Here is a 19381-nt window from a genome sequence, read left to right as displayed (position 1 = left end):
TCCACCGCTCGGTACCATCCTCGGCGCTTCGGCGCCGCTTTATTTCCCTCCCAGGAGCCCCCGGCACTAATTACCCGCGGCCCGTAATTAACGCCGCTCCTTAATGAGCGCCGTTACCAGGCAGGGCCCGTCCCCATGGCAACGGTTGCCGCGGCGCCTGCCGTAAAGCGAGGAGGGGGTGTGAGGGGCGCGCCGGCCGCGCCGCCGTAAAGCGTGGAAGGGCGGTCTGAGGGGCTGCCGTAAAGCGCTGCTAAAGGGAAAAATGGGACGGGGAAAAACACCACGGGGGTGAGAGATGGCAAAAAGGGCGGGGAAGGGGAAGAAGAGAAGGGGAGCGGGATGAGGAAGGGCCAGGGACACGAGGGGGGCTTTTTTCCGTGGGAGACGGGGAAAAAAAGGGGTTTAAAAGCGAGCTTCCGCCCACTCCGCCGTCAAGCGCGTCGAGTCGCAAAAAGGTCGCGAAAAAGTCGCGAAAGTGTCGCGCCGGCGGCGGGGCGGGCGCGGGGCGGGCGCGGGGCGGGCGCGGAGCGATGGCGGCGCCGGGGCCGGCGGGGGCTGCTCGGGGGGAGCCTCGGGGGGAGCCCCGGGGCCACCCCCGGAGCTTCACCCCCGCTGTGGGCGCCTCGTGTCGCTGTCACAGGGCGGCCGCAGCGCCGCCAGGGCCCAGCCGGGCCAGGAATTCAACCACGGGCTGGTGCTGAGCCGGGAGCCGCTGAGGCCCGGCCGCGTCTTCACCGTGCGCATCGATAGGAAGGTGAGTGAGGGGACTGGGGGGGACTGGGAGGGACTGGGAGGGGATTGGGAGGACTGGGAGAGTGTGGGTGGGGTGGGGAGAGGCTGGAGCGTGCTGGGGAGAGGGAACTGGGATGTACTGGGATGTACTGGGAAAGGAGTCGTGAGGAGATGCGGGACTGGGAGAGACTGGGAGGAACTGGAGGCTGAGGACTGGAGGGGACTGGGAAGAACTGGGAGATGGAGGAGACATGAGGGCACTGGGGACGAGAGACTGGGAGGGACTGGGATGAACTGGGAGAGGAGTCGTGAGGAGATGAGGGACTGGGAGAGACTGGGAGGAACTGGGAGAGGAGAGATGGGGACATGAAGGCACTGGGGGGACACGGGACTGGGAGGGACTGGGACTGGGGAGAGGAGATGGAGGGGACTGGGAGGAACTGGAGAGGAGTCGTGAGGAGATGGAGAACTGGAGGGACTGGGGGACACTGGGGACGGGGGACTGGGACGGACTGGGGGTACTGGGAGAGGAGATGGAGGGGACTGGGATGCACTGGGAAGGACTGGGAGAGGAGAGAGAGAGAGAAATGGAGGGACTGGGATGAACTGGGAGAGAAGAGCTGGAGTGACTGGGAGTGACTGGGATGAACTGGAGTGACTGGGAGTGACTGGGATGAACTGGGAGGGACTGGAGCAGAGGAGCTCGGGGTCCCCCATCCCCCTTTTCCCCTTCAGGACGCCCCAAACCCCATTAACCTCATTTTTATCCCGTTTAAATCCAATTTCGCCCCTGTTTTATCCCATTTTTATCTGATTTTTCCCCTGTTTTTATCCCATCTTCCCCCCGATTTTATCCCATTTTATTCGTGTCCTTACCAGTTTTTATCTGGCTTTTATTCTACTTTTTTTCTCTCTTATCTCGTTTTTATCTCTTTTTTTACCCAGTTTTTGTCCCGTTTTATTTCACTTTAATTCTGTGTTATTCTACTTTTATTTTTATTTTTATGACGCCTTTATTTCGTTTCCATCTTAATTTTATTTCTTTATACTATTTTGTTCTTTTTAACTTCACTGTTGCCTTGTTTTAACCTCATTTTTACCGCACTTCAATTGTTATTTTATTTTTATTTTGCTTTTATGCCATTTTAATCTAATTTTTACTCCAGTTTTATTTCTTTATCCCCATTTTTACCCCCATTTCTCTCACTTTTAGGTGAACTCCTGGAGCGGCTCCATTGAGGTGGAATCTGTCTCAAGTGGGATCCCATACAACCCATTTTAATCCCATTTAATCTCATTTTTAACCCATTTTAACCGCATTTTTTTCACTATTTTATCCCAATTTATCCCAATTTTTACCTCTTCTCCTCTTTTTAGGTGAACTCGTGGAGGGGCTCCATCGAGGTGCAATCTCTATCTCACATCTGATCCCATCACCCATTTTAATCCCATTTTAACCTATTTTAATGCTGCTTTAACTAATTTTTTTGCTATTTTATCCCATTTTTTTACTTTTTCTCCCCATTTCCAGGTGAATTCCCGGAATGGCTCCATCGAGGTGCAATCTCGGTCTCATGTGGGATCTCATAACCCATTTTCACCCATTTTAATCCCATTTTAACCCATTTTTATGCCATTTTTTCACTTTTTTTACCCAATTTTTCACCTTTTCTCCCCATTTCCAGGTGAACTCGTGGAGCAGCTCCATCGAGGTGGAATTTCTGTCTCACGTGTGATCCCATAACCCATTTTAACCCATTTTCACCCCGTTTTATCCCATTTTTATCCCATTTTTCTGCCGTTTTTTCCCATTTTTTCCCCATTTTTCACCTTTTCTCCCCATTTTTTCCCCTTTTCTCCCGTTTCCAGGTGAACTCGTGGAGCGGCTCATCGAGGTGGAATCTCGGTCTCATGAGCGATCTCATAACCCATTTTAACTCATTTTTCCCTATTTTTTCACCTTTTATCCCATTTTTTAACCTTTTTTTTCTCATTTTTTCAACTTTTCTCCCATTTCTAGGTGGACTCGTGGAGCGTCTCTATCGAGGTGCAATCTCAGTCTCACGTGTGATCCCATAACCCATTTTAACCCATTTTAATCCCATTTTAACCCATTTTTTCACCAATTTTTCACTTTTTTCTCCCGTTTTTAGGTCAATTCGTGGAGCGGCTCCATCGAGGTTGGGGTCACGGCTCTGGACCCCGCCGAGCTCGATTTCCCCAGCAGCGCCACGGGGACCCCAAATCCCCCAAACCCAGCTCAGGACCCCCCAAACCCCCATTTTTTCCCATTTTTTTTCCATTTTTCTCTGTTTTTACCTCATTTCCAGGTGAATTCCTGGAGCGTTTCCATCGAGGTGGAATCTCTGTCTTCTATGGGATCCCAGAACCCATTTTAACCCATTTTAATCCCATTTTCACCCCGTTTTATCCCATTTTTCTGCCGTTTTTTCCCCTTTTCTCCCCACTTTTTCCCCTTTTCTCCCCATTTTTTACCCTTTTCTCCCCATTTTTTCACTTTTTCTCCCGTTTTTAGGTCAATTCGTGGAGCGGCTCCATCGAGGTTGGGGTCACGGCTCTGGACCCCGCCGAGCTCGATTTCCCCAGCAGCGCCACGGGGGCTGCGCGGCGGCTCCTGGGTGGTCTCGGGCTGCTCCGTGCTCAGGGACGGCCGCTCCCTCCGCGAGGATTTCGGGCCCGACCTGGACGCGTTGGCCGAGGGCGACCGAAGTGGGCGTGCAGGCCACGGCCGGGGGCGAGCTGCGCCTCTGGGTCAATGGGCGCGATTGGGGCGTGGCCGCGGCCGGTTGCCCTCCAGGGTTTGGGCCGTGGTGGATCTGTACGGCAAATGCACGCAGGTCACCGTGGTGCCTCCCGAAGTGGCCCCGGTGGCCACCGAAATGGCCCCGGTGGCCACCGAGGTGACGCCGCCTCCGCCGCTGCCGCCGCCGCCGCTGGCGCTGCCCGCGGGGAGTGAGAGCGGAGCGCTGGCGGGTGAGGAGGGGAAATTTGGGGGGGTTTGAGGGGGAAATTTGGGGTTTTGGGGAGAAATTTGGGGTTTGGGGGAAATTTGGGGTTTGGGGGGAAATTTGGGGGGGGTTTTGAGGAAAGATTGGGAGAATTGAGGGGAAATTTTGGGGTTTGAGGGGAAATTCTGGGGTTTTGGGGAGTTCTGAGGCGAAGTTGGGAGAATTTGGGGGGGTTTGAGGGGAAATTTGGGGGTTTTGTGAGGAAGTTTGGGGGGGTTTTGAGGGAAAATTGGGAGAACTGAGTGGAAATTTGGGGGGTTCTGAGGGGAAATTTGGGGGGGTTTTGAGGGAAAAATTGGGGGTTTGAGGGGGCTCTGAGGGAAAATTGGAGAGTTTGAGGGGGTTTTGAGGGAAAATTGGGGAATTTAGGGGGAATTGGGGGTTTGGGGGGTTTTGAAGGAAAATTGGGAGAGTTTGAGGGGGTTTGAGGGAAAGTTGGGAGGATTTGGGGGGTTTGGGGGCGTTTTGAGGGAAATTTGGGGGGTTTGGGCTGGATTTGGGGCTATTTGGGGTGAATTTTGAGGGATTTGGGGTGGATTTGGGTGGATTTTGGGATGATGGAGAGGGATTTGTGGTGATGGAAGGGGGATTGAGGGGATTTTGGGGATTTAGAGGGGATTAGGGGTGATGGAGAGGGATTTCGGGAGGATTTTTGGGAATTTGGGGCGTGCTTGGGGGCATTCGGGCGGATTTTTGTGGAATTTTTGGGATTTGGGGAGGGTTTAGGGTGGACTTGATGGGATTTGAGGAAATTTTTCAGATTTTGGGAGGATTTTGGGATGACTTTGGATGACCAGGAGGGGTCTGGGTGTTATTTGGGGACACCAGTGTCCCTCACTGGTGTCACTGGTGTCCCTTACTGGTGTCACTGGTGTCCCTTACTGGTGTCACTGGTGTCCCCTCTCCCCCCCCCCAGCTCTGCCCCCCGCCCCCCCCCCCGCGCCCCCCCCCAGCCCCGCCCGGACAAATTCCCGGACAGCCTGGAGCCGCCAGGGGGCGGTAAGTGCCGGGGGCGGGGCCAGCGACCCAAAACCACGCCCCTTTATGCAAATGAACAGTCCGTATATGGGGGTTATGCTTGTACTGAAAGCCACGCCCCTTTATGCTAATGAACCATCTGTAGCTGGGATTGTGGGTGCGGTCAGAACATTAAGCCACGCCCCCTTTATGGGGGTTATGGGTGTGGTCAATCATAAACCACGCCCCTTTATGCAAATGGAGTTCTGGAGGGTGTGGCTTATTGGGGCGTGGTGAAACACGGGGGGGGGACCGGGGGGGTGAAAAGATAAAAATGGGGAAATTTGGGGATAAAAAGTGGGGAAAAAAGGGATAAAGGAAGGGGCGTGGCCTGGGGAATTGGGGTGTGGTCTCCTGTGGGTGTGGCCACTAAAAGGGGCGGGGCTTGCGCTCAGCTCCGCCATGATTGACAGGTGGGTCTGGACGCATTTTTTAGGATCTTTCAGCAATTTTTGGGCGTTTCTCCCATTTTTGGGAACTTCGATCCATTTTTGGGTGTTTTCTTTCTGTTTATCAAAGTTTTTTCCATTTTAGGGTGATTTTAATCTATTGCTGTTTTTTCCCCGTTTTTGGGTGATTTTTATTTACTCATCAATGTGTTTCCCTATTTTTGAGTGTTTTTAATTTTTTTTACTCTATTTCCAACCCTTTTTTTACCATTTTTCCCCCATTTTAAGATGATGTTTCTTTATATTTTAATCCATTTCTCTTAATTTTCCCTCTCCCCGCCCCGTTTTTCACCGTTTTTCCCCATTTTTTTTCCCCCTCTTTCCCCAATCCTCAATAATTTCCCAAATTCTCCCTTTTTTACCCCAATTCAGCCCCATCTTTGACCAACGAGGCTCTGCTGTTCCATGAGAAATGTGGGGCCCTCATCAAACTCAGCAACGGCCACAAAACGGCCGAGAGGCGGCGGCCGCTGGACGAGTTCACAACGGCGTGGTGCTCACAAACAGGCCCCTGAGGGACGGGGAAATGTTCGAGGTTTGGGACTTTTTGGGTGATTTTTTGCATTTTTAGGGAGTTTTGGATTTTTTGAGAATTTTTTGGGATTTTTTTGAGGGATTTTTAGGGTTTTTTTGAGGTGGTTTTTGGGGGTGGGGGCCGCTGGACGAGTTCAACACCCATGAGGTGCTCACAAACAGGCCCCTGAGGGATGGAGAAAATGTTCGAGGTTTGGGATATTTTGGGTGATTTTTTGCATTTTTAGGAGTTTTGGATTTTTTGAGAATTTTTTGGGATTTTTTTGAGGATTTTTAGGGGTTTTTTGAGGTGGTTTTTGAGGGGTAGTGACCGCTGGATAGGTTCAAACCGGCGTGATGCTCACAAACAGGCCCCTGAGGGATGGAGAAATGTTCGAGGTTTGGGACTTTTTGGGCCATTTGTGGCATTTTTAGGGATTTTTGGATTTTTGGGGAATTTTTTTGGATTTTTTGGAGGATTCTTAGGGGTTTTTTTGAGGTGGTTTTGGGGGGTGGGGGCCGCTGGACGAGTTCAACACCCATGAGGTGCTCACAAACAGGCCCCTGAGGGATGGGGAAATGTTCGAGGTTTGGGACTTTTTGGGTGATTTTTTGCATTTTTAGGATTTTTGAATTTTTTGAGAATTTTTTGGGATTTTTGGAGGGGTTTTTAGGGTTTTTTTTTGAGGTGTTTTTTTGGGGTTGGTGGCCACTGGATGGGTTCAAACCAGCGTGATGCTCACAAACAGGCCCCTGAGGGATGGAGAAATGTTCGAGGTTTGGGATTTTCTGGGCCATTTTGGGCATTTTTAGGAGTTTTGGATTTTTGAGAATTTTTTGGGATTTTTTTGAGGGATTTTTAGGGTTTTTTTTGAGGTGGTTTTTGGGGGTGGTGGCCGCTGGACGAGTTCAACACCCATGAGGTGCTCACAAACAGGCCCTGAGGGATGGGGAAATGTTCGAGGTTTGGGACTTTTTGGGTGATTTTTTGCATTTTTAGGGACTTCTGGATTTTTTGAGAATTTTTTGGATTTTTTTGGAGGGTTTTTAGGGTTTTTTTTTGAGGTGTTTTTTTGGGGTTGGTGGCCACTGGATGAGTTCAACACCAGCGTGGAGCTCACCCTGAGGAACAGGGAAATGTTGAGGATTTGGGCAAAACTGGGTGATTTTGGCATTTTTTTGGTGATTTGGGGTTGTTTTTTTTTTTTTGAGGGGTTTTTAGGAGCTGTTTTAATATTTTTGCGTTGTTTTCAGGGTGCTTTTCTATGATTTTTTTTTTTCTGTTTTTTGTTGGAGTGTTGGGTCGTTTCTGGAGGATTTTTAAAAATTTTTGGAAAAGTTTTGGGTGGGTTTCTTTGGTTTTTTTGTGGGTTTTGGTTCTTTTGGGGGATTTCCTTTTTCTTTTTTTGTTGGCTTTTTGGGTTTTTTGTTTTAGAGTTTTTTGTTTCAGAGCGGGTTTGGGGTGGTTTTTTTGCTTTTTTTTTGGTTTTTTGTTTAAAGTTTTTTGTTTTGGGGGTGGTTTTTTTTGGGGTGTTTTTTGGGGGTTTTATTTGGATTTTTTTGGGGTGGTTTTGGATTTTTCTGAGCCTGTCTTTGTCCCCCCCAGATCCGAATTGACAAACTGGTGGACAAATGGTCGGGGGTCCATCGAGATCGGGGTCACTGCCCACAACCCAAACAGCCTCGAGTACCCGGCCACCATGACCAACTGCGCTCAGGTAAGCCCCAAACCCGCCCAGAAAACCCCAAAAAACACCTGGGAAAATTGAAATATACTGGGAAAAATCGCTGAAATCCTGGGAAAAAATCCCCAAAAATCTGGGAAAAATCGCCAAAATTCTGGGAAAAAATCCCTGAAAAATCGCTGAAATCCTGGGAAAAAAATCCCAAAAATCTGGGAAAAATCGCCAAAATTCTGGGGAAAAAATCCCTGAAAAATCGCTGAAATCCTGGGAAAAAATCCCCAGAAATCTGGGAAAAATCTCGAAATCCGGGAAAAAAAAAATCCCCAAAAAATCTGGGAAAAATCGCTGAAATCCTGGGGAAAAAATCCCCAAAAATCTGGGAAAAATCGCAGAAATCCTTTCGAAAATGCCCCAAAATTTCGGGAAAACTCCCAAAATTCCTGGAAAATGCCCTGAAATTTTGGCTGAACTCCTAAAATCTGTGTGAAACCCCTCAAAATTTTGGGAAAACTTTGAAAATGTCTGGAAAATGCCCCAAAATTTGGGAAAACTCCCAAAATCTCTGGAAAACCTCTAAGAAATTTTGGGGAAAGTCCCAAAATCTCAAAAAATGCCCCCAAAAATTTGGAGGAAACTCCCAAAAGCTCTGGAAAACCCTCAAAAACTTTGGGAAAACTTTTGAAAATCTTTCGAAAATGCCCCAAAATTTTGGGGAAAACTCCCAAAATTTCTGGAAAATGCCCTGAAATTTGGGAAAACTCCCAAAATCTCTGGAAAATCTCTAAGAAATTTTGGGGAAAATCCCAAAATGTCTGGAAAATGCCCCCAAATTTTGGGGTTCCCCAGGGACCATCATGATGAGCGGCTGCGGGATCCTGACCAACGGCAAAGGGACGCGCCGGAGTACTGCGAGTTCAGCCTGGACGAGCTGCAGGTGATCCCCCCCAAAAAACCCCCAAAACCCACCCAAAATCCACCCACGGGACCCCCAGAATCTGCTCCGGGCACCCCAAAATTGGGGGGGGCAGCGGGACCCCTCAAATCCCAAAAATCCCCCCAAAAAATCCCTTTGAGTTGTAGAAATTTGGGTTTATTTCACGTCTTAAATTTCTCGTTTTCAACCCAAAATTCTTCAAAATCCACCCAAAATTCACCAAGGGACCCTCAAAATCCACTCTGGGCGCCCCCAAATATGGGAGGACCCTGGGCACCCCAAAATCCCAAAAATCCCCCCCCAAAAAATCTCCTCATGTTGCAGAAATTGGGATGATCCTATTCTCCAAATTTCTTCTTTTAAGCCCCAAAAATTCCCTCAAATCCACCCAAAATCTGCTCTGGGCACCCCAAAATCCCTAAAAAAATCGGGATAATTTTGTTTTGTGAATTTTTTCTTTTTGGAGCCCCAAAATTCCCCCTAATCCACCCCAAATTTTTTTGGGGGGCGCCCCCCAAAATCCCCCCGATTTCCCCCTCCCCCATTGTCCCCATCCCATTTTTTTGGGGGGGTGTGTCTCCTTTCCCTGCCCCTCCCCCCTCTTCTTGTGGGGTTTTTTGGGGGGGTCCCCCTGGATTTTGGGGGTGAATTTGGGGCGGTTTTGGGGTGGGGGTGACCCCGTTTTGTCCCCACAGGAGGGCGACCACATCGGGCTGACCCGGAAGGCCAACAACGCCCTGCACTTCTACATCAACGGGGTGGACCAAGGTGGGCCCCAAAATCCCCCAAAATCACCCCAAAACTGAGCCCCAAAACCCCCAAATCCCATCCCAAACCAGGATCCCAGAACTGACCCCAAAAAACCCAAATCCACCCCAAAACCGAGCCCCTGCACTTCTACATCAACGGGGTGGACCAAGGTGGGCCCCAAAATCCCCCCAAAATCACCCCAAAATCAACCCTGAAAACCCCCAAACCAGGATCCCAGAGCTGACCCCAAAAAACCCCAAAATCCCCCCAAAATCCACCCCAAAACTGAGCCCCAAACCCCATCCCAAACCAGGAACCCAGAACTGACCCCAAAATCCACCCAAAATCCACCCCAAAACTGAGCCCCAAAAACCCCCCAAACCAGGAACCCAGAACTAACCCATAAAAACCCCAAAATCCCCCCAAAACTGAGTCCCCAGCACTGTCCCAACCACATCCCCAGTGCCACCAGTGTCATATCCCTGGTGCCACCACCTGGATGTCCCTGGTGCCACCACCTCCATGTCCCCACCATCCTCTCCACATCCCCAGTGCCACCACCTGGATGTCCCTGGTGCCACCACCATCATATCCCTGGTGTCACCCTGGCGATGTCCCCTGTGCCACCCCGGCAGTGTCCCCGGTACCACCACCACGATGTCCCCAGTGCCACCCTGGTGACATCCCCAGTGCCACCACTACGATGTCCCCAGTGTCACCACCACAATGTCCCCTGTGCCACCACCTGGATGTCTGCAGTGCCACCCTGGCGCTGTCCCCAGTGCCACCACCATCATATCCCCAGTGCCACCACCATCATAGCCCCAGTGCCACCACCACGATGTCCCCAGTGCCACCACCATCATAGCCCCGGTGCCACCACCACGATGTCCCCAGTGCCACCACGACGTCCCCAGTGCCACCCTGGTGCTGTCCCCAGCGCCACCACCATCATATCCCCGGTGCCACCACCATGACGTCCCTGGTGCCACCACCTGGATGTCTACAGTGCCACCACCATCATACCCCCGGTGCCACCACCACGATGTCCCCAGTGCCACCCTGGCGCTGTCGTCAGTGCCACCACCATCATAGCCCCGGTGCCACCACCACGGTGTCCTCAGTGTCCCCTGGCCGTGTCCCCGCAGGCGTGGCCACCACGCTGACCCCGCAGCAGGTGTACGGCGTGGTGGACCTGTACGGGATGGCCGTCAAGGTGACCATCGTGCACAACCACAACCACAGCGACCGCCTGCGCCGCAACAACGCCATCCTGCGCGCCCTGTCCCCCGAGGGCACCCTGGGGACGCCGCGACGGCCACCCCCGGCCACCGCCGCGGCCACCGCCAACGCCGGCACGGCCACCGCCAACCCCGCGCCGCCCCCGCGCCTGCTCTTCCACCCCAACTGCGGCCAGAAAGCCGCCGTGGTCAACGAGGGCCGGACGGCGCTGCGGCCACAGTGAGGGGACACTGGGGACATTGGGGGGATTGGGGGGATTGGGGACATTGGGGGGGATTGGGGACATTGGGGACATTGGGAGAATTGGGGACATTGGGGGGATTGGGGACATTGGGGACATTGGGAGAATTGGGGACATTGGGGGGATTGGGGACATTGGGGGGATTGGGGGACTGGGGACATTGGGAGAATTGGGGACATTGGGGACATTGGGGGGATTGGGGGGACTGGGGACATTGGGGGGATTGGGGACATTGGGGGGATTGGGGACATTGGGGTCAATGAGGGTCGGATGGCGCTGCGGCCACAGTGAGGGGACACTGGGGGTCTGGGGATATTGGGGGGATTGGGGACATTGGAAGGGACATTGGGGGGATTGGGGACATTGAGGGGATTGGGGACATTGGGGTCAACGAGGGCCGGACAGCGCTGCGGCCACAGTGAGGGGACAGTTGGGATTGGGGACATTGGAGGGACTGGGGACATTGGGGACATTGGGGTCGATGAGGGCCGGACCCCACTGCGGCCACAGTGAGTGACCAGTGGGGTAGCCAGAGGGTTGGGGACATTTGGGGACATTTGGGGACATTGAGGACGTTGCGGAGGTGGGGTCAGCGAGGGACACATGGTGCTGCTGTGTCCCCAATGTCCCCACGGTGTCCCTGATGTTCCCACGGTGTCATTGATGTCCCCACTGTCCCCTGGTGTCCCCAGTGCCACGGATGACTTTAACCACGGCGTGGTGCTGAGCGCGCGGCCCCTCGGGGACAACGAGCTCTTCCAGGTGCGCCTGGACAAGATGGTGGACAAGTGGGCGGGGGTCCATCGAGATCGGTGTCACCACCCACAACCCGGCCTACCTGCAGCTGCCATCCACCATGACCAACCTGCGCTCAGGTGTGTCCCCTGTGTCACCTCAGTGTCACCTGTGTCACCTGTGTGTCCCCAATGTCCCCACCCACAACCCGGCCTACCTGCAGCTGCCATCCACCATGACTAACCTGCGCTCAGGTGTGTCACCTGTGTCACCTCAGTGTCACCTGTGTCACCTGTGTGTCACCTGTGTGTCACCTGTGTGTCACCTGTGTGTCCCCAATGTCCCTAGTGTCCCTGGATGTCCTCCAATGTCCCCAACATGTCCCCCAGGCACGTGGATGATGACGGGCAATGGCGTCATGCACAGCAGCACTGTCACCCTGGCTGTCCTTGTGTCCCCATGTCCCCAATGTCCCCAATATCCCCAGTGTCCCCAATGCCCTCGACGTCCCCCAGTGTCCCCAATGACCCTGGATGTCCTCCAGTGTCCCCAAAATGTCCCCAACATGTCCCCCAGGCACGTGGATGATGACGGGCAATGGCGTCATGCACAACGGCACCACCGTGCTGGACGAGTACGGCCACAACCTCGACCGCCTCAAGGTGGGGACACGGGGTGGGGGACACGGGGGGGGGGGGAGTGGGGGACACGGAGGTGGCCCCGGTGACACCGGTGTCCCCCCTGGGGACAGGCAGGGGACACGGTGGGGGTGGTGCGCAGGGACGACGGGACCCTGCACTTCTTCGTCAATGGAGCCCCCCAGGGCCCCGCGGCCTGGAACGTCCCCCCCAACGTCTACGCCGTGGTGGATCTGTACGGGCAGGCGGCACAGGCCACCATCGTGGAGGAGGGAGGTGGGTGACATTGGGGAGACTGGGGACATTAGGGACATTGGGGACATTGGGGACATTGGGGACATTTTGGCGATTGGGGACATTGGGGACATTGGGGACATTTTGGGGATTGGGGACATTGGGGACATTGGGGTCAGGTCAAGGCCTGTATGGGCAGGCAGCACAGGCCACCATGGTGGAGGAGGGAGGTGGGTGACAATGGGGACATTGGGGGGGATTGGGGGCATTGGGGACATTGGAGGGATTCAGGGGGACTGGGGACACTGGGGATATTGGGGACATTAGGGGCATCAGGGATATTGGGGACACTGGGGACTTTGGGGGGATTGGGGACATTGGAGGGATTCAGGGGGATTGGGGACATTGGGGACACTGAGGACATTGGGGACATCACTGGAGACATTGGGTGACATTGAGAGGATTGGGGACATCACTGGGGGCATTGGGGACATTGGGGACACCTTTAGGATCTGGGTGCAGTGAGGGAGCGCAGGCCACCATCGTGGAGGAGGGCGACACCTCTGAGGACACTGGGGACATTGAGGGGGGACACCTTTAGGAACACTTGGGGACATTTAACACCGCCGTGGCCGCCGCCAACCACGCCCGCCTGTGTCCCCAGAGGTGGCGGCGCTGTGCGGGGACGGCTCCGAGGGTGACAGCGTTGGGGACAGCCCCGAGAGCGGCACCCCGGGGACGTCCCCGAGCGACCTGCGCTTCCACCGGCTGCACGGCGCCAACGCCGTCATCACCAACGGCGGCCGCACGGCGCTGCGCCAGAACTGCCGCTCCGAGTTCAACGACGCCATCGTCATCTCCAACCGGTGAGGGGACCCAAAAATAACGGGGGATTGCTGAAAGATCCCGAATTCCCAAAAAAATCCCAGGAAAAATCCGCCCAGGAATCGCGAAATCCCAAAAAAAACGGAAAAAAACCCCATTAAAATGGCCCAACCCCAACCCCAACAAATCCCATTCCGAGTTCAACGACGCCATCGTCATCTCCAACCGGTGAGGGGACACCAAAAATAACGGGATTGCCAGAAAATCCTGAATTCCCCAAAAAAATCCCGGGGAAAATCCGCCCAGGAATCGCGAAATCCCAAAAAAAAACGGAAAAAAACCCCATTAAAATGGCCCAACCCCAACCCCAAAAAATCCCATTCCGAGTTCAACGACGCCATCGTCATCTCCAACCAGTGAGGGGACCCAAAAATAAAGGGACATTCCCAGAAAATCCCGAATTCCCAAAAAAATCCTGATTTCCCAAAAAAATCCCCGGAAAAATCCGCCCGGGAATCGCGAAATCCCAAAAAAAAACGGAAAAAAACCCCATTAAAATGACCCAAACTCACCCCAACCCCAAAAAATCCCATTCTGAGTTCAACGACGCCATCGTCATCTCCAACCGGTGAGGGGACCCAAAAATAACGGGATTGCCAGAAAATCCTGAATTCCCAAAAAAATCCTGATTTCCCAAAAAAATCCCGGGAAAAATCCGCCCGGGAATCGCGAAATCCCAAAAAAACCCGGAAAAAAACCCCATTAAAATGGCCCAACCCCAAACCCAAAAAATCCCATTCCGAGTTCAACGATGCCATCGTCATCTCCAACCAGTGAGGGGACCCAAAAATAAAGGGACATTCCCAGAAAATCCTGAATTCCCAAAAAAAATCCCCGGGGAAAATCCGCCCGGGAATCGCAAAATCCCAAAAAAACCTGAAAAAAAAAAAATCAAAATCACTCAATCCCAGCCCCAATCCCGACCTCAAATCCTGACAGAATTTTGGGGTCGTTTCCCTGTTTTTGGATAATTTTGGGTTATTTTCCCGTTTTTGGGATAATTTTGGGATAATTTTCCTGGTTTTGGGATAATTTTGGGTTTTTTTTCCCCGTTTTTGGGATAATTTTGGGATAATTTTGGGGTTTTTTTCCCCGTTTTTGGGATAATTTTGGGATAATTTTGGGATAATTTGGGTTTTTTTCCCCGTTTTTGGGGTGTCCCAGGGCTCTCAGGGACGGGGAGCTGTGGGTTTGGGATAATTTTCCCATTTTTAGGATAATTTTGGGATAATTTTGGGATAATTTTGGGTTTTTTTTCCCCGTTTTTGGGATAATTTTGGGATAATTTTGGGGTTTTTTTCCCCGTTTTTGGGATAATTTTGGGATAATTTTGGGATAATTTTCCCGTTTTTGGGATAACTTTGGGATAATTTTCCCGTTTTTGGGATAACTTTGGGATAATTTTGGGTTTTTTTCCCTGTTTTTGGGGTGTCCAGGGCTCTCAGGGACGGGGAGCTGTGGGTTTGGGATAATTTTGGGATAATTTTGGGATAATTTTGGGGTTTTTTCCCCGTTTTTGGGGTGTCCAGGGCTCTCAGGGATGGGGAGCTGTGGGTTTGGGATAATTTTGGGATAATTTTGGGATAATTTTGGGGTTTTTTCCCCGTTTTTGGGGTGTCCCAGGGCTCTCAGGGACAGGGAGCTGTGGGTTTGGGATAATTTTGGGATGATTTTGGGATAATTTTTGGGGTTTTTTCCCTGTTTTTGGGGTGTCCAGGGCCCTCAGGGACGGGGAGCTGTTCGAGATCGTCATCCAGAAGATGGTGGATCGATGGTCGGGATCCATCGAGGCCGGTGAGGGGACACTGGGGACACTTGGGGACATTGGGGGACATTTGGGGACACTTGGGGACACTTGGGGACACTTGGGGGACACTTGGGGGACACGGGAACGGGGGGATTGGGGGTGTTGGGGACATTGAGGACATTTAGGGACATTGGGGACGTTGAGGATGCATTGAGACATTTGGGGACATTTGGGGACATTTGGGGACATCACTGGGGACACGGGGACGGGGGGGATTGGGGGAGTTGGGGACATTGAGGATGCATTGAGGCATTGGGGGACATCGCTGGGGACATTTGGGGACATCATTGGGGACATTTGGGGACATCACTGGGGACGGGGGGATTGGGGGAGTTGGGGACATTGAGGACATTTAGGGACATTGGGGACATTGAGGATGCATTGAGACATTGGGGGACATCATGGGGGACATTTGGGGACATCACTGGGGACATTTGGGGACATCACTGGGGACATTTGGGGACATCACTGGGGGCATTTGGGGACATTTGGGGACACTGGGGACATTGAGGATGCATTGAGACATTGGGGGACATCATTGGGGTCATTTGCGGACATCACTGGGGACATGGGGGGGATTGGGGGAGTTGGGGACATTTGGGGACATCACTGGGGACATTGGGGACATCCTTGGGGACATTAGGGGACATCACTGGGGATATTTGGGGACATTTGGGGACATGACTTGGTACGTTGGGGACATTTGGGGACATCGAGGATGAATTGAAACATTTGGGGACACTGGGGGGGGCTGGGGGAGTTGGGGACATTGTGGGACATGGAGTATTTTTGGGGACATCGAGGGATTGGGGACATTTGGTGACAGAGGTGTCCCCGTGTGTCCCCAGGTGTCACCGCCATCCGCCCCGAGGACCTGGAGTTCCCCAACACCATGACGGACATCGACTACGACACCTGGATGCTCAGGTGGGGACACCTGGGGACACACCTGGGGACACCTGGGGACACCTGGATGCTCAGGTGGGGACACTGGGGGACACCAGTGACCCTCTTTGTCCCTCTGGTCCTGGGTGTCCCCAAGGGGTCACCGATGTCTGCAAGGGACCCTGGGGTGTCCTTGGTGTTCCCAAGGTGTCACCAATGTCCCAATTGCCGTGTCCCTGTCACTGTGACTGTGTCAGGGCTGTCCCCACGGTGTCCCCAGGGTGTCCCCAATGTCCCCATGGTGTCCCCAATGTCCCCACGGTGTCCCCGCAGTGGCACTGCCATCATGCAGGACGGGAACACCATGAGGAATAACTATGGCTGTGACCTGTCCCAGTGTCCCCAATGTCCCCATGGCTGTGTCAGGGCTGTCCCCATGGTGTCCCCATGGTGTCCCCAATGTCCCCATGGCTGTGTCAGGGATGTCCCCATGGTGTCCCCAATGTCCCCAATGTCCCCGCAGTGGCACTGCCATCATGCAGGACGGGAACACCATGAGGAATAACTATGGCTGTGACCTGTCCCAGTGTCCCCAATGTCCCCATGGCTGTGTCAGGGCTGTCCCCACGGTGTCCCCAGGGTGTCCCCAATGTCCCCATGTCCCCGCAGTGGCACTGCCATCATGCAGGACGGGAACACCATGAGGAATAACTATGGCTGTGACCTGTCCCAGTGTCCCCAATGTCCCCAATGTCCCCAGGGGGGGGGGGGGGGGGGGGGGGGGGGGGGGGGGGGGGGTGTCCCCAATGTCCCATGGTGTCCCCAATGTCCCCATGGCTGTGTCCCCAATGTCCCCAATGTCCCCATGGCTGTATCAGGGCTGTCCCCTCGATGTCCCCAATGTCCCCACGGTGTCCCCGCAGTGGCACTGCCATCATGCAGGACGGGAACACCATGAGGAATAACTATGGCTGTGACCTGTCCCAGTGTCCCCAATGTCCCCATGGTGTCCCCAATGTCCCCATGGTGTCCCCAATGTCCCCACGGTGTCCCCGCAGTGGCACTGCCATCATGCAGGACGGGAACACCATGAGGAATAACTATGGCTGTGACCTGTCCCAGTGTCCCCAATGTCCCCAATGTCCCCATGGTGTCCCCAATGTCCCCATGGTGTCCCCAATGTCCCCATGGCTGTGTCCCCAATGTCCCCAATGTCCCCATGGCTGTATCAGGGCTGTCCCCTCGATGTCCCCAATGTCCCCACGGTGTCCCCGCAGTGGCACTGCCATCATGCAGGACGGGAACACCATGAGGAATAACTATGGCTGTGACCTGTCCCAGTGTCCCCAATGTCCCCATGGTTGTGTCAGGGCTGTCCCCTCGATGTCCCCAATGTCCCCAGGGTGTCCCCAATGTCCCCATGGTGTCCCCAATGTCCCCACGGTGTCCCCGCAGTGGCACTGCCATCATGCAGGACGGGAACACCATGAGGAATAACTATGGCTGTGACCTGTCCCAGTGTCCCCAATGTCCCCATGGCTGTATCAGGGCTGTCCCCTCGATGTCCCCAATGTCCCCATGTCCCCGCAGTGGCACTGCCATCATGCAGGACGGGAACACCATGAGGAATAACTATGGCTGTGACCTGGACGCGCTGGGCACGGGCGCCAGGATCGGGATGATGCGCACGGGGGGAGGGGACCTCAGGTACTTCATCGATGGCACCGACCAGGGCGTGGCCTGCTCGGGGCTGCCACCAGGTACGGGCACACCTGGGGACACCTGGGGGGACTGGGGGGGTTGGGGACATCGGGGGGGATCGGGGACATTGGGATTGTTGGGTGATGAGGGGACAGGTGGGACACTGCGGATCTGAGGTGTCCCTGAGGCAGCACAGGTGACACTGAGGTCACACACAGGTGACACACACGTGACAGGTGAGGTCACACAGGCGACACACAGGTCACACAGGTGAGGTCACACAGGTGACATTGCTGTCCCCAGAGGTGTATGCTGTGGTGGATCTTTATGGTCAGTGTGTCCAGGTAACACAGGTGACACTGAGGTCACACAGGTGACACACAGGTCACACAGGTGAGGTGACACAGGTGTGTTGCTGTCCCCAGAGGTGTATGCCAATGCTGGATCTCTATGGTCAGTGGGTCCAGGTGTGACACACAGGTGAGGTGACACAGGTCACACAGGTGAGGTGACACAGGTGAGGTGACACAGGTGAGGTCACACAGGTGAGGTGACACAGGTCACACAGGTGAGGTGACACAGGTGAGGTGACACAGGTGACACAGGTGAGGTCACACAGGTGAGGTCACACAGGTGACACAGGTGACACAGGTGAGGTCACACAGGTCACACAGGTGAGGTGACACAGGTGACACGGGTGAGGTGACACAGGTGTGTTGCTGTCCCCAGAGGTGTATGCTGTGGTGGATCTCTATGGTCAGTGTGTCCAGGTAACACAGGTGACACTGAGGTCACACAGGTGAGGTGATCCAGGTGAGGTGACACAGGTGTGTTGCTGTCCCCAGAGGTGTATGCCGTGGTGGACCTCTATGGTCAGTGTGTCCAGGTGTCTCTCACCGGCGCCACCGGCCCGGCCGACAACAGCCTGAACCCAGGGGCGGGGCCGGAGAAAGCCCCGCCCCCCTCGCCAGGTGTGTGCTGGGATAAACTGGGAGGGGACTGGGAGGGGACTGGGTCATACTGGGGTATACTGGGGCGGACTGGGAGGAGACTGGGAGGGGACTGGGTCATACTGGGTTATACTGGCAGCCCTGGGAGGCAATTAGGATGGACTGGGAGGGGATTGGGTCATTCTGGGGTATACTGGGGCGGACTGGGAGGAGACTGGGAGGGGACTGGGTCATACTGGGTGGGACTGGGATGGACTGGGAGGGGATTGGGTTGCACTGGGATAGACTGGGAGGAACTGGGAGGGGCTTGGGAGGGGACTGGTTTATACTGGGATATACTGGGGGAGACTGGGAGGGGATTGGGATGGATTGGGATGAACTGGGATAGACTGGGAGGGGACTGGGTCACACTGGGTTGTACTGGGAGCACTGGGAGGTGCCTCCCCCATGTTCCCACTCCTGTTACTCCATCCCCATGGGCACGGCCACTGACCACACCCCTGACCACACCCACTGACCACACCCACTACCCATTGACCACACCCACTGAGCACTGACCACACCCACTGAGCACTGACCACACCCACCAACGACAGGCCACACCCACTGACCATACCCACTGACCACACCCACTACCCATTGACCACACCCACCGACAGGCCACACCCATTGACCACGCCCACGGCCAATTGACCACACACACCGACCTCTGACCACACCCACTGACCACGCCCACTGTCAATTGACCACACCCACCGACAGGCTACACCCACTGACCACACCCACCGACCACGCCCACTACCAACTGACCACACCCACTGACCACACCCACTGACCCAATAACCATTGACCACACCCACTGACCACACCCCTGACCACACTCCCCGACCCTTGACCACACCCCCCGACCAACCCCCGACCATTGACCACACCCCTGACCACACCCCCTACCCA

General features: G+C 54.2%; 1 protein-coding gene across 1 annotated transcript in view; it reads left to right on the top strand.

The window, feature by feature from the left end:
- The window catches only part of NEURL4 (neuralized E3 ubiquitin protein ligase 4), a 34116-nt gene that overhangs the window by 2062 nt on the left and 12673 nt on the right, over positions 1 to 19381 (top strand). The window contains 23 exon segments of the mRNA XM_088155235.1: positions 456 to 754; positions 3269 to 3349; positions 3351 to 3461; positions 3463 to 3547; positions 3550 to 3749; positions 4679 to 4760; positions 5600 to 5717; positions 6472 to 6517; positions 7347 to 7379; positions 7381 to 7450; positions 8263 to 8322; positions 8325 to 8359; positions 9055 to 9127; positions 10258 to 10570; positions 11285 to 11387; positions 11389 to 11467; positions 11904 to 11989; positions 12079 to 12241; positions 12864 to 13065; positions 14802 to 14878; positions 15740 to 15818; positions 17367 to 17536; positions 18323 to 18448. Coding sequence (XP_088011361.1) covers positions 456 to 754; positions 3269 to 3349; positions 3351 to 3461; positions 3463 to 3547; positions 3550 to 3749; positions 4679 to 4760; positions 5600 to 5717; positions 6472 to 6517; positions 7347 to 7379; positions 7381 to 7450; positions 8263 to 8322; positions 8325 to 8359; positions 9055 to 9127; positions 10258 to 10570; positions 11285 to 11387; positions 11389 to 11467; positions 11904 to 11989; positions 12079 to 12241; positions 12864 to 13065; positions 14802 to 14878; positions 15740 to 15818; positions 17367 to 17536; positions 18323 to 18448 — 2691 coding nt within the window.

The sequence above is a fragment of the Sturnus vulgaris genome, chromosome 36 (genome assembly GCF_052056855.1).
Source record: "Sturnus vulgaris isolate bStuVul1 chromosome 36, bStuVul1.hap1, whole genome shotgun sequence".
Lineage (NCBI taxonomy): Eukaryota > Metazoa > Chordata > Aves > Passeriformes > Sturnidae > Sturnus > Sturnus vulgaris.
The sequence above is the reverse complement of the archived record's forward strand: the minus strand, read 5'-3'. Positions and strand labels throughout refer to the sequence as shown.